The sequence below is a fragment of the Diuraphis noxia genome, unplaced genomic scaffold, assembly GCF_037042655.1.
Source record: "Diuraphis noxia isolate RWA-SAM2 unplaced genomic scaffold, SU_Dnox_SAM2 contig0003, whole genome shotgun sequence".
Lineage (NCBI taxonomy): Eukaryota > Metazoa > Arthropoda > Insecta > Hemiptera > Aphididae > Diuraphis > Diuraphis noxia.
This window is the reverse complement of record NW_028301713.1, coordinates 58,483,552-58,498,760: the sequence shown is the minus strand read 5'-3', so window position 1 is coordinate 58,498,760 and position 15,209 is coordinate 58,483,552. Positions and strand designations below refer to the sequence as shown.

At 28.8% G+C, this 15,209-nt stretch overlaps 3 protein-coding genes across 4 annotated transcripts; 2 read left to right on the top strand and 1 right to left on the bottom strand.

Moving 5' to 3' along the window:
- The first annotated feature begins 49 nt into the window (after nucleotides 1–49).
- LOC107164367 (putative RNA/DNA demethylase ALKBH6) lies at nucleotides 50–2,365 on the top strand. Of its 2 annotated transcripts, none has more exons than XM_015512202.2 (5): nucleotides 50–434; nucleotides 497–688; nucleotides 751–858; nucleotides 915–1,004; nucleotides 1,910–2,365. In XM_015512202.2, exons 1-5 carry the CDS (start codon nucleotides 396–398, stop codon nucleotides 2,186–2,188), a joined length of 708 nt encoding a protein of 235 aa, XP_015367688.2. In that variant the 5' UTR covers nucleotides 50–395; the 3' UTR covers nucleotides 2,189–2,365. The 2 variants fall into 2 exon arrangements, with proteins under 2 accessions (XP_015367688.2, XP_089078863.1); XM_089222737.1 differs by having other exon boundaries at nucleotides 63–434; nucleotides 512–688.
- Nucleotides 2,216–8,567, bottom strand: LOC107163996 (uncharacterized). Its single transcript, XM_015511696.2, has 7 exons — nucleotides 8,185–8,567; nucleotides 6,311–7,036; nucleotides 5,873–6,072; nucleotides 5,644–5,795; nucleotides 5,045–5,209; nucleotides 4,301–4,795; nucleotides 2,216–3,743 (listed from the first exon to the last, which is right to left on the bottom strand). Exons 2-7 carry the CDS (start codon nucleotides 7,013–7,015, stop codon nucleotides 3,646–3,648), a joined length of 1,815 nt encoding a protein of 604 aa, XP_015367182.2. The 5' UTR covers nucleotides 7,016–7,036; nucleotides 8,185–8,567; the 3' UTR covers nucleotides 2,216–3,645.
- A 478-nt stretch (nucleotides 8,568–9,045) lies between these two features.
- On the top strand, nucleotides 9,046–15,053 carry LOC107164084 (2-oxoisovalerate dehydrogenase subunit alpha, mitochondrial-like). Its single transcript, XM_089222736.1, has 9 exons — nucleotides 9,046–9,367; nucleotides 11,200–11,382; nucleotides 11,445–11,643; nucleotides 11,724–11,885; nucleotides 11,972–12,116; nucleotides 12,178–12,381; nucleotides 12,451–12,619; nucleotides 12,708–12,802; nucleotides 14,424–15,053. Exons 1-9 carry the CDS (start codon nucleotides 9,305–9,307, stop codon nucleotides 14,485–14,487), a joined length of 1,284 nt encoding a protein of 427 aa, XP_089078862.1. The 5' UTR covers nucleotides 9,046–9,304; the 3' UTR covers nucleotides 14,488–15,053.
- The last annotated feature ends 156 nt before the right edge of the window (nucleotides 15,054–15,209 follow it).

The following is a 15,209-nucleotide window of genomic DNA, read 5'->3' as shown; positions in this document are numbered from 1 at the left end:
TTGTGATTCAACCGCTTTATAGAAAAAGGTGTTCTAAGCAAGATCTATAAAGAAGGTTTATCTTAAGGATCTTTAACAAATCTTGGTTCTAAGGCCACTAACTCAATGTTTGTCAACTTATTATCATCTAAGTTTGTCACTGATAATTAAATCATACACAGATTGGTGATACCAAAAATTTATAAATCTTATCAGTTATAACAATTCATAAACATAAAAGAAGCTTGCTGCCTGCACAATATGCCACATGGTACAAACACAGAAGTCCATTTTCGTAAAAATTAAATTTTAATTTCTAGTTTTTTGCACGAGAACATTTTCTAATGATTTCCTGTTGTACGTGATTTGTGATCTTGTGGATTTATGTTTTATATATTTACAATATAGATTTGGAAATGGAAAATATAAATTTAAATGATAATAAGTTGACTTCAGTAATTAAAAATTTTACTTATATAGCAGTTATTTATTTTAAATATAGTAAAACTGGCTTTAGTATCTGTTTTTTAAGGTTGATGATACAGCTTATTATATACCAAATTTTATTACTGAAGAACAGGAAACATACATAATGGACAAGGTAAATGGTGCGCCAAAACCAAAATGGTGTCAATTGAAAAATAGAAGACTTCAAAATTGGGGAGGCATACCTCATGCCAAAGGACTCATTCCAGAAACAATTCCTGATGTAAGTGTGATTATTATTTGCAATTATGTAGTATAATTTTAACTGCACTATGTTTTACTTAGTGGTTAAAAGGGTTTGTCGATCGAGTAGAAAGCTTACAAGTATTTCCTAAGACTAACAGACCAAATCATGTGTTAATTAATGAATACTTATCAGGACAAGGAATCATGGTATAAATTTATGATAAACAAAAAATTATTATTTGGTAACCAATGTTATTCTTTAGCCACATTTAGATGGAAGTTTATTTTTTCCTACTATAAGTACTATTAACTGTGGATCTCATACCGTACTGAATTTTTATAATACAATAAAGGTAAGACTGTATCATTAGATTTTATTAATATCTAGGTTTTTTTTTCTATCAGAAAAATTAAATTATTATAAAGTAATACTTGCTTTACATTAAGAATAAAGATACTAAAAGATTTTGGACCTTAATTTATTAAAAAATTCAAAACTATTATGTTTATATAGTTGAAAATATACTTTAGAATGATTACTAATTATCCAAGAAGACTTCAATAAAATATTCAAAATCTTTATGGACAAACACATTTTAATTTTTAAACTGGTGTACAAAATCACATCTTATAAGAAGTATGATAAAACATCAGTAATGGGCGATTCTTATCAGCGATACCACTCACCTTATTCAAAAAAAAAAGAAAAAATGATTTTATATTTTAACCATTAGCTTTGTTCGTTTTAAAAACTAAGTGTTAACACTATAGTGTAGAAGTGTTGCGTATGGTGTGTGGTGTGCCAATTTAAAACAAACGTTTCAGGTGTGGTTGGCTCGGCAGTCAGCATGTAGTGAGTGATAAGGAAATATTTATGATAATAACTGGCTCCACACCAAAAATCAAGTTCGATACCTGCACTTTAGTTGGTGTGGATAGTGTACACACCAAACCCACACTATTTTAAAACAAACAGTGTGTACACTAACACTTTTCTAAAACAAACGCTTCAGGTGTACACCATTATGAAAAAGTGTACACTTTTTGTCAAAACGAACAAACCTATTGTATGAGCATAATAAATTTATAATTTATTTAAGACCACACTTTAGGATTACACTTTCAAATAAATAGCATGATTATATTTGCCAATATACTCATGAAAAAAATGGAGATTTCTAGTCTGAAAAGATAGTCTTAGGTTCTAGGATCAAAAAATGTATTCAATATTTAATTAATATATTTTAATCATTTTTAGACTGACAAAGAAGTTTTATCTAGTGAGAAAGTATATAGTTTATTGTTGGAAAGACGAAGTCTACTAATTTTGAAGGATAGAATGTATACAGAATATTTGCATGGCATTGAGGAGATTACCAATGATATCATTGATGACAAAATATCCAATATAAGATTTTGTGAATCAATTAAACAAAACAGAATTTCACTGACAAGAAATAAACGTATATCATTAACTATAAGAAATGTTCCAAAAGTATCCAAATTGAATTTGAACTCTTTGGTTTTAAAAAAATAAACTCATTAATTCTAAAACACAAATATGTACAATAAATTGTTTGAATATATTTTTAAATCCACTTACAATAATTAATTGAATTTATAATATTTACAATAATTTTTTTTCTTGTATGTATATATATATATTTTATAATTAAAAAGTTGTTGGTAAATAAATATGTTTTTCTAATGTGCATACCCCTACTATTGGTATTAAATAAAAAATAAAATCAATAGATTTACAAACAATATCAAAGCAGGTTGACATCAATACCAGAATAGTTCATGGTTATTTACAGCACAAAGACACAATAAAATTTACACTTGTAAATTAATAAAAATATTATGATATTGCAAATATGGCAAAACCATGTCACTCAAAACAATCATTTTTTTTCTGAACTTACATAACTAATAATATAAGATTTAAAAATTGTAATCTAATATTCATTAATATGTATATTTATATAAATATATATCTATGTATATTAGCTATATTATCCTAATTCATATTATGTACAATATATTATTATAAAGAGCTTACAATTTGTTTCTATAATTATTAATTGAATTGTACTGTAAGTAATAAATTAACATTTGGAACAATAATTTTTTATGGAAGTAAACAATTTTTTTTTAAACTAGATATTTTTGTGCGTAAGGAATACAAAGTCAATACATTTACAAGAACTTGGGATACATCCACAGTTCTATTAAAATAGTTTTTGAAAAAAAAGTGTAAATTAAGTAAACAGTTAAAAAATAATATAGTTTTGTAACTAAATAATGTTTGGATGAATTAATAAAAAGATGCCAATGCCAAAAAATAATTACAATAAAACAGTGGCAACTATTTGAACATATATAAATGTATTTAATTATTAGAATATACAAAGGGGAATCAATTGTATTTAAAACATAGTTATTCATAAAACTAAAGTAAGGTATTATGTGAAGTAAACATAGATTTCCATAATATTAGTTCCTAAAATATGAGACATATAACTCACAAAAACATTAAGAGATATCTAAAATACCATAAATATGTTTTACACATAGATGCAACTAATAATAAGTATTAAGTAACAATATAATTTTTATTGTTGGCATTGACATCAAGAAATAATTTAGATTGACAAATGTTTGATAAATTATTAACTATTATGAACCTAATAATAATTACCTAATAATATTTTCTGATTATTTTGAAATTTAATATTATAAGCTACCTAAGTTACTCGAAACTTAATAAAAAATAATAAACGAAAAAAAGTATAAAATTATAAAAGTTAAACAAGAATGTGAATCAACACATCAAAACAAATTTGTGATATGGTATGTGTTTAACATAAAAATGTAGTCTTTCAAGAAGTCAGAATTAAGTTAAATTGATAATATTACTAACAAAATTAAGTTTTCAATATTGTTCAAACAAGTAGTAGACTATATTACTTACAAAGTGTTATATGATGTCTATCATTTACGATTTCTTAGGGTTTTTCGATCATTTGGGTTGTTTTTAACTATTCCAATACCAGCAGTAGTTATTTTTGCAGAGACAGCATTACCTGCATCTATAAAAAAAATTTAAAAATATTAATACTAAGATTTTATGTACAATTAACAAAATTAGGTATAGCAGAACAGATTTTTTGTTCTTAAATTTAAGAACATCTCATAAGCTTTTATGGATAATTTAAATTTGATATGAGTCATAACTAAGTAAAATAATTAAAATTATCAATTCCATATAACTTAATTTATTTAATCAATAAAAGTCTACCAATTGCCTTAGCTAATATCTAGTGTGATGCAAAGAAGTCTTTTTTCTGGTGTTTTGAATTATTGAAATCATTGAATCATTTTTTATTTTTTTAGAGCATTGAAGAAGCTGAGGTAGCTCTACTAATATCTTTGGATTTAATTTTGATATTAAAGGTAAAGCAACTAAGTTAGGGTAGCTGAACATAAACTATGTTGTTCTTAAGTCTGAGCCACTATAATATGAGGTTTTGCATTATTTTAAAAAGGAAATTGAGCCGCAGAAATTTTAAAAATTACAAATTTTATACAAGTATAATAATTGATCTAATTGATTGATAAAAATAATAATGTTAAAAATAATTTTTACTTCTAGTCTTTGACGATCTCTCTGAAGGTAGTGGAACAGCTGGAGATTTAGGTTCTACTTTCTTGGAAGACTTTTTATCTGAAACACTATTTTCTTTTTTTTGTTTTGTAGCAATTATTTCTCTTTTCTTCACAGCAGATGAAACTGATGCCAGTACATAAGTCGGTTTAACAGGAGTTTGAGTTTTTCTAACTGGTACTTTCGGTTTTGCCACATTGCTTATTATTTTTTTAGCAGGTTCCTTAGCAACAACTTTTTTTTTCAAAACTTTTTTGTTTGATGATTTTTTTTGGTTAGTATTGTCTTCTTCATCATTTTCGTCACTTTCAGATGACGAATGCCCAAAATCATAAGATGGTTTTTTCTTAGATAATCTAGATGACTTTTTCACCGGTTGTTGATCATCAGTTGACATCTTCCTCTTTACAGTTATGCTCTTTTTGCTACCTTTTTTTTTTGTTAGTTGAGCTTCATCTTTGAACAAACTTACGTCCACTAAAATAAGTTTTAAGTTAAGATTACAGTGATTGAAAAATAAGAATTTAACAATAACTAACAAACATCAGCATTAATAATAATAGAATAAAATGTTTGGTACAGGTGTATTATGTCCCCACCGGACCCGTCCAATTCAAATAATAAATATATATTTATAATCTAAAAATTAAATAAAACCTGAATGGCCTAGGACCAGTGGATATAAAAACCAGAACCAAATGTTTTAATTACAACAATAATACATACGGCCATCTGGATGTTCTTCAGTTACTGAAGGTTTTTCTGATCCTTTTTCAACATCAATAGATCGTTTCAAAATATTTTCAATTCTTAATTTCTCTTTTTCAGGAAGTTTCCACTGTTCTTTCTGTATTTTTTTCAATGTTATATTGGTCAAAATACAATCAAACTCTAAAAAATATAATTTATCATTTATGAAGTGACAAAAAATAAATTTAATTTAAATTTCTAATTAAAATGAGATTTACTTATAAATCCAATATTGATAAACAATTATATTACACACTAACTTAAAGATAACTACTCTATGAATGATTTCTTTAATAAATAATAGCTTTTAATTATTTATTTGATATACAGTATAACCTCCTAATAACGGAATCATAACGTACCGACTGATTTTTTACTATACGGAAACTAAAATAAAAGGAATTACTGTGATTTTCTATTATAAGGAGATTTCCGTTTTTATAGAGGATCTATTATAAGGAGTTTTTACTGTAAATATATACAATGAATTACACACAATGGTAATAATATGTTTTTGAAGAGAAAATCTATAAAAAAAATATAAATAAAGTAGTTATTCAAAGTCTTTACTTTACCTGTATGATCATAAAAATCTGGTGTAAATTCATCATTTGGATGTTGAGTTAGCCATCGAATACGAATGCGGCGACTAGCTCTATGAATATTTTGCATAGCTTGACATAAGTAAAATCCTCCTTCTTCATTTCTTACAGCCAAAAATTCATTTCTGAAGATTAATTAATATTTTGATTAATATAAAAAAATGTATGATGTATAAAATTGTAAAGATAACTAAAATATTACTTGTAAAACACAGTTAATTTGTCACTATTGACTTTTGGAGATAGAGTTTTTTCAGAAATTTTGGAGATTTGATGCATTTCTGGTAGTAATGATAATTGGAAAGGTTGTGTAGGAAGTCTAGTACGCTTAGATTTAATTTCTTCAACAGGAGCATCCTTTTTCAATGATTTTTCCTTCTTTTCATCATCTTCTTCTAGTTGCTTGAAATAATAAAAAATAAATAAATAAACATTGGATAACTTAAACCTAATTACTTAATAGAAACCTTTAGTTCAAAGTATACAATAAAATTAATATATATATAATGAAGCTATTTATGAAGTGACAATGTTCCATAAATATTTATACAATCTACAGTATACTATCTTCATAGTAGTTTTTAAACACTTGTCATTGACATCTTAACTATTATTAAAAACTTTAATCATAAAGACTTACTTTATGTTCTCTTTTTCGCCGTATACCAACTTTTGAAGTGCTTACAGGTGCTTGTTCAGTTTTTTCAAGAGGTAATGTTGGCCCTTGGTTTGTTTCAGCTGTAGTCTTTTCAGCAGAATCTTGACTAAGTTTTGTATCATTTTCTTTTGGTTTGGAAACTGCATTTTCAGTTTTATTAATTTCTTCAGGTTTAATCGGGTCATTTATAGATGTTAAAATGACTTCTGGCAAAACTACCTTATCGGTTTGAACAGTTGGTAAGTTATTCTTATCATCTTTCTTTTGAGATAGATTTTCAACTTCTGATACTTGAGGTTTCACTTCAGAAAGAGGAGATTCATTTGCACTTTTAACACTGGTGGAATTATTAACCTGATTGTGTAGTACTTGTGACTCAATTTTGGGCAGGGCTTCTTCAATTTTTTCACCAATCGGTTTTGTATCAGGTATACCATTACAAGCAGTAGATTTTGGAACAATATTTTCAACAGGAGTTATAATAGGTGAAGGGATAACAATCGGAATATTTTTATGTTCATGAACTAGACTCAACGGTTGAGCTGATTGAGAAGTATTTAAATTAAGTGGAGTTAAATTCGGTGGTTGTTGTACTTTGGAAGGTGAAGAATTTGAAATAGTAGGAGGAGCCAATACTGTTGGCAAAGGCTGCTTCACTGGAGAGTTCATTGCTCCAATACTATTCATGTTAAAAAAGGTAAATTCAATCTGAAATATAAAAAAATAGATCCATATTAACCATTTTTTTTTTTACAAAAAATGTTATTTTTTAGATTGATTTGACAAAGAAGTATAATTATTTAAATTAACTTTACTAAAAATAAAAAATGTATTTATGTAGACTATTTACATATTGCAATTAGCTTAATAATTTATTTTAGTATCAGCTGTCATCAATAATTTAATACAAATTGCTCAACGTTTAGACCAAAATGTTTTCATAACCACAATACCGGATATATTTTTATGTAATTTAGTTGAAATTATCTTATCTTATTACAATTATGATCCTTTTAACTATAAAAATATACACAATAGACATAGTATTTGTATACCATACCTACTTACCTACATATTAAGACCATGATATTTATTTTCTTTATAAATAAAAAAAAGTATTTTAATGACACACACCAACAAATTTTAATAATTATTTTCATGAGGTAATTATAAACTATGATTATTAGTAATGTTAGTTCATCAACAAATTATGTTCATTAAAGCTTATTATAAGTGCATTTAGACTTGGTACATAGTAGGCTACATATAGGTATACATAATATAAGGCATTTGGTCATATTAATGGGTTTATTATTTTCTATAACATATTACTACTTGTCAAATATAATATCTCCATTCTCCACATAATTTTAAGGCATTAAACGCAAAATAAAAACTACTAAGCGCACTAGATAACAGTTAAAAGAATATTAGATGTATTACACATTATGTTTTGAGACATTTAGAATTTACCAAGTCCAAGATAATTACGTAAAATCTCAACATTGGAACCTAACAGGTAGTATAATACATGGTACAAAGCCATTTTCTCAGATCGCGGTGCCAAAGAAACCTTAAGTTTTGGACCACAATCAAATTTAATGTTTGATTACTTAAAATATCAACTTCAGGAGACGACAGACAACTGTCAGTTAAGGTAAATGGTAGACCTTGTTAAGTATACTAATTATTTTAAGGATGTACGAATAGTCTCGAAATTAAGGGCGTTAAAGGGTCATAAACTACCCATACCGACTAACACGGTAGACGAAAGACTGTCAATCTAGAGTAACGAACGGGCGCCGACAGACTAAGCTAGACGACAAATGATGGCGGGCTTAAAGAGAGGTATTTACCTTGGCGTATTACTCGATCTAGCAGCGGGCAACGTTGTTCGGCACTCTTTGAAACAAGTGAAGAATATTCTTTGGCGTTCCGCCCATAACAGCCAAAACCGATAACTGAAATGCGCCTGATCTCCGACAACGGGTCGAACGCGCGGAGAGCAATGAGTAAGGGGACCGTACGCTCTGCAGCAATGAATATACGGGGCAATTGCACACACCGAGGAAGTCAAGTACGGTGTTGTTGTTAATATAAAAGTTGATCACTCTGTATGGAACGGAGGAAAATCACCAAGTCTGCAAACTCACTTACAATGAAAAATAATAACTAATTAAAAATTGGAACCACTTCGCCAAACACAACAACAAACGAATCAACACAAACTCGACTCTTCGATGGCGTCAGTTCAACGTCAGTGCGCCCAATACCGGCAACCCCAAACATGCAGTCCCGCGCGTCGGTGGCACTGTGGTTAACGATGGACGTGTGTTATGTACATGTCTACCGCGGTATGTAATATAAACAGTAAACACGCGTGCGTCGCCTACACCCCGCTGTAAAGTGAACCTATCTCTTTTCTGTGCCAAGTGCTAACCAAGCACCGACTACCGACACCGTACACTGCCTGCCAACGACCAATCAGGTACTCGTAACAAGGCTCATGGCTGCGCCGTTGTCGACGTTTAATGTTTAAATGTTGACCTGTGGTGCGGCTCATGTCTCATCATCATTGCTATAGAACATATTAATATTCCGTTGCTCATATTCTAATGGCTGTGCGCCTGTGTGCACGTCTGCGCATGAGACTTTGAGGCAGGTGAGCGGGGCTCGTTGCCCGCGGAAGCGTCGGTCACGTAGATAAACCAGAGCAGGTTACAGGTGTCAATACTTAATTCACTCATGACGCACTGTTATTGTTGCCGACCAGTTTGTTCGCGGTGTTACTACTGTTTAAGTACCCGAATTTAAAAAAGATTATCCGTGCGGACGCGGAAAGTTTGTTTAACACTGACAGACGTTAGGATATTTCATCGTTCGTACACCGGTAGCAACCTATTAATCGATATCGAATCGCTTCTTTACTAAACAAGACGATTTTACTATATTTTTTGCACAACAATTCTAATTAGAATGATCATGATGTTTTCTGCAAAGATTATGCTTAAGAGACTGATCAACATAAAACTGTTTAAAGTAATACGCTCAAAATATTTTGACTATAACAATAACAATAACATAAATAATTTTATTTTAGTAGACTTAAGAACAGTCATTTATATATATGTATATTTTAACTTAAACATATAATTAATCAAAAACTTTATTGATGTATATTGTGTAATAAGGCGATACGGCTTAGGCAAAACTGGCATGTCTGCATATAACATCCCTATATCATTATAATCGTACTAAAAAACCATATTAACTATATATAAACATTGAAATAGTAGGTACTTATGTATTAATATTATACCGTGAGTTTTGCATCATTGTTACTTGCTATTGAGTGAGTGAGCCTATATTCCTTCAATCATGGTACCGAATTAGTCGTGCCTTTTAAGTTACATATTTATATTATTTATCATATTCGTTTGTTATTTAGTATCATACATTTATACAAATTGCAAATTTTTTGTGGTTAAAAAAAATAAATATTTTATATTAAATTAATTCATAATATGTATAAATTAAAAAAATATATATATTTAAATATACCAAAGATAATTATTAAGTACGCTTTTAAATACTATAAACCATTCTGAAAATATTGATACGGCCTGCATTTCAACCGAAATTTTTTTATAGACATGTGTTTAAGCGTCAGGGCCGGACTGGGCCGCTGTGCTAAAATTCTGCATCACAATAATGAGCAGTGGGCTGCGGTTAGGCAAAAAATATATACAGTATATATATGTATATTATTATATAATATTAATTATAAATATTAACACCAATTTGATTGTACAAGTACTTGATAATGAAATTACTTAAACTTCGTACCACTGTGACTGTCGAAAATATTTTGTTCAAATTAAGATAATATGTGATTAAAAATATCATGTTAATAATATAAATCAGTACAAATTTACTGAGTATTTGGGAATTGGCAGTGAATAGTGAGAATCTTTGCCTCGGCAAATCACAAAAAATCAGTGGCAATATCACAAAATAAGGTACTTGTCGGTTATCGCGATTCCCAAATACCGTAAAAATTACAAATAAATATTTAACATAAACTTTAAAAATAAAAATTATAAAATAGCTTAGAAAAATAAAAAGTAGGGTATGAATCCTAAAAAAATCAAGTTAGTTTATAATTCCATTTTTTTTTCAATTTTAAGTTCCTCTATTATTGAGTTATGACCAATCTATTTTAGATGTAAAATGAGTCTATTAGGTGCTTAATGTTAATGGCTATTAAACAAAAGGCGGAATTCTCTATCAATATTTTCTAGTACCCTATATAAGTTGATCTTTAATACAAATCTAAAATCTAGCTTAATGATTTATAATTTTACCATACTTAACATCATTTTTAAGAATGTTGTACCTAATTTTCTAATCTATTACAAGGACCAGCGCGTGGGGAGTGCACGAAGTGCGAGTAGTGCGACCACGCTGCATTGCACCGTGCTTAGTGCGACGAAAATGGGCCTCGCGATTTTGTATTGTAGTTTTATTGAGTGGAGAGAGCCTTGCAATCTTGCTTTTATAAATTGTAAAGGGCTTAGGGCCTCTAAAATCATAGTGCCGGCGCTGCACTATAACGAGTGTTATTATATTTACATTATTTTCGTAATTATTTGTTAAATTTTCAAAAGGGTTTCTAACCCGTTAATTATAACAAAATTCAATGAAATAATTAAATTTTTTGAATTTTGGAATCGTCAATATTTTATATTTCTGTTTATAATTTCCGAATAAGAAATGAGGAAGATCCCTCAAATTTATCCTACTAGAATCTACATTTTAAAACAATTATTCAGAGTTAATTATTAATTTGCTTTTGTTTAAATATGTTATAGAAACAATATATACGAAGAAGTACAGTATCAGCTAACATTAAAGAGTCTGAATTACAGGGAATCAATAAAATTGACTTTACATCCAGTTTAGATATACATGAACCATCTTCAAATAACCCTATACCTAGTTTTAGAATTTTGAACGATACTGGGGACATTTTAAACAATAGTAAATCTATAATTGTAAGTATAGTATGAAATAATAATTACTTATCGTACTTAATACCCGAAATATTTAATTACAGATACCAGAAAATAATGAGTTGGTTAAAATGTATAAATCTATGGTTTTGTTATCTATAATGGATAAAATGTTGTATGAATCTCAAAGACAAGGTAGAATATCGTTTTATATGACAAATGAAGGAGAAGAAGCTGCACAAATTGGTAGTGCAGCAGGATTACATTTTAATGATCTTGTGTATGGGCAATACAGAGAAGCAGGTACGTATTATACTTCATCGTCTTCACCCATTTATTAGATAATTAATTTCTATACAAATATTGAATAATTCAATTTATAGGAATTTTATTATTCAGAGGTTTTACACCTGAAGAATTTATGAATCAATGTTTTGGAAATGTAGATGACCTTGGTAAAGGAAAACAAATGCCAGTACATTATGGGTCTAAAAATCATAATTTTGTAACAATTTCGTCACCACTTACTACTCAATTACCTCAAGGTATAAACTATACATACAATGATACCCCATACACTTTAAAATGAATGAAACATTAAACTAAGAAAATATTGTTTTTTTTTTTAAAGCTGTTGGATCAGCATATTCGTTTAAAAGATCAAAAGTCAATCGTTGTACTATTGTTTATTTTGGTGAGGGGGCTGCAAGCGAAGGTGATGCACATGCTGCATTTAATTTTGCATCTACTCTAGACTGTCCAATAATATTTTTTTGGTAAATTAAAACTAATTTACTGTTTCATTGTTTGAAAAAATAATGTTACAATTATATTTAGTCGTAATAATGGATATGCTATATCAACGCCAGCAAGTGAACAATATAGAGGCGATGGTATTGTAAGTCGCGGTCCTGGTTATGGAATTGCTACTATTCGTGTCGATGGCAATGATATTCTGGCAGTGTATAATGCAATTATAAAAGCTCGAGAATATGTTATGACTAACACAAGACCACTTATCTTAGAAGCTATGACATATAGGTATTTTTCGTAATAAATAGATTATGTCTGTTGCTTATGAAATTAATTATACACTTAAAATCCGATTAGGCGGGGACATCACAGTACTTCTGATGATAGTACTGCATACAGATCTAAAGACGAGATTAAGCAATGGTCATACAACAATCCTATTACAAGATTAAAGCAATTACTCGAGAAAAATAATCTTTGGAATGAACAAAATGAAGTTGAATATGCAAAGGAAACTAAAAAACAAGTAAATATATTTAAACAATATTTTTTATAAAAACACCATACAATATTACAATTGTTATGTTTATTTTATTTGTATTAATTTATTTTAGTTGATGCAGTCGTTTACAATTGCATCAAAAAAAAATAAACCTAATTGGAGAGAAATGTTTAATGATGTGTATCATGAAATTCCTGTTAATCTAGTGTAAGTATAAATACACGTATTAATTTATATATTTATCGGATATCCATATTAATGTATGATATTAACTATAAACAGTGAGGTACATAAATCTATTTATTTTTTTGAAGGGGGGGATAAGGCTAATATTTATTTTATATTATTTGTAAAACATTAACTTTTTATTTTTTTTTCCGAAAAAATATTGACTACCTCATTACTTTGAGTTGTTATATCTTTATGGATACTTAGGTGAGTCAATCCATTAAGTCGATTTTTCCTATGTAATTTCTTAAGTATGATTTCAAACGTTTCAACGTTGAAAAGCTCCGTTCTATACTGGCAACGTTTAACATTGGAATACTTTAGGAAACAGTAACTCATCACAATGTACCTATAATATTTCATCTCGATAAAATACGTGATGGCGATAATACCTACCGATGGTGATAGAAGATTGTTATAACAGCCCTCACACGGTCAATATTAGTAAAGTACTGACAGCAGGGACGAACGCAGGGGAGGGTTTGGGAGGGTTTAACCCCCCCCCTCCCGGAAATAGGTTAGGAACGGTCTTTTTCTTGTCTTCGAAGATTGAAAACATATCTGCGCAAGGTTAGGTTAGGTTAGATCATATCTGCGCAAGGTTAGGTTAGGTTAGATCTTGCTTTATAATTTAAATTCAATTGACAAATTTTATATAAGTATGAATAATATGATATCTATGAATACCTACTTTAAATTTGTTCAAACCCCTCCCCCCACCGAATTTTTTTCATGCGATCGCCCCTGAAGTTATTTTGGATACTGTGATACTGCAGTGAGCTCTGGTATACTGTTAATAAATAGAAAGACGGCACTGATAACCGATGAGGCGATAAAAAAATTGAATATTGAGAGCTTTCATCAGTATTTATTTACCTACTGATAATGATATTGTCCGCGTGATGTCCATTACATATCGTTTGTTCTTGTCTGTATGCTATATATGATATAGCCTATATCAACAATAATTTCGTAGAAATACTCATATTTCCAACTTCTCGTATAGGTACCCCATTAGATAATGTTCAGCTGCATCACTGATTTTAGAATATACTAAAATTAAGAATGTATAATTAATTACTTTTATCAGAATTACATGTAACAGTTTACATCACTAAAACTTAAAAGGTCTTAGATAATTGAAATATATACTATTTATTTTATTATGATAAATAATTTATCATACTTAAGTACAATATAATTAATTACAGGTACCATAACTTTTAGTTTTCTTATAATAAATAAATTTATTCTAAAAATGCCGTGATTTGGGGGGAGGGGTCCTACTGAAACTATTTTTTTTCCTAAACAAATATTCTTTAGATTTACGTTGTCATGGTTGTTTATTTATATTACAATAAGTATTTACAACATAACTTGATACTAATTTACGAATAGGTATTGGGTATTGTAACCGTGAACTAGAGCTTTATATTATGTTCTATTATATACTATTATATACTATTTAGTGCTTACACAAGTTAAATATTACTAATTTAATGGTATTTAATTTTTGTAATTAAATAACAGTTGTATGACTTGTACCTTTAATATTATCAAACCAAATATTAAAAGAATTAGAATAATTTTTATTTTACAGGGAACAAATGAATTCATTAGAAGATCATATATCAAAATATCCTGAGCATTATTCTAAAGAGTAAAAGTTTAAAAAATATTATTGATTATTATAATTGTATGATATAACTTATAAGTAATAAGTATGCATTGTTGTTTAAGATTTGATTTAAATTAATTTTATAAGTATAATTGTTTACACATTATATGCTTTTAATGTAGGTAAAAACAAATAATATGTTCTATTTATTTATTTATTTATTTATTTTTTTAACCCGCGGCAATATAGGTCATTGGGTGTGGGGTGGTACGGTAGGGGCTATTTTGTATATTTTTAAGTGGGTATAGGGTTGTAACACTTGTTTGTGTATGTGTGGCAAGGATATGTTGCTAAAAATCCCGGGTGGTCACCCGTCCGGGAGCTAGCAACTGCGGCCGGTACGTACGCTCAGTGCGTTTCCGCAAATTGAGCGTACGACCGCGCCTCACCAAGCCACTCTATTTATTTATATGTTATATTATTTCATTTCAATTACTTTTATTTATTATTTAAAAAATAATTGTATTTTTTCTTCCGAGCATGAGTCTAACAATTAAATGCTTAACATTCTTTGTTATCGATAAAATATTATAAGATAATTTATTCACAAGACGAATGCTGTTTGCCATACATTTATTTAAATATAGTTCATATATTTTTAGTTAAGAAGAATAGACATGGGCACATGACAATGCCAAAATAAAAACCCAAAACACCGTCGACACTTGATGATCGATCTGTATAAGTCGTAGGTCAGATATTGTCAAA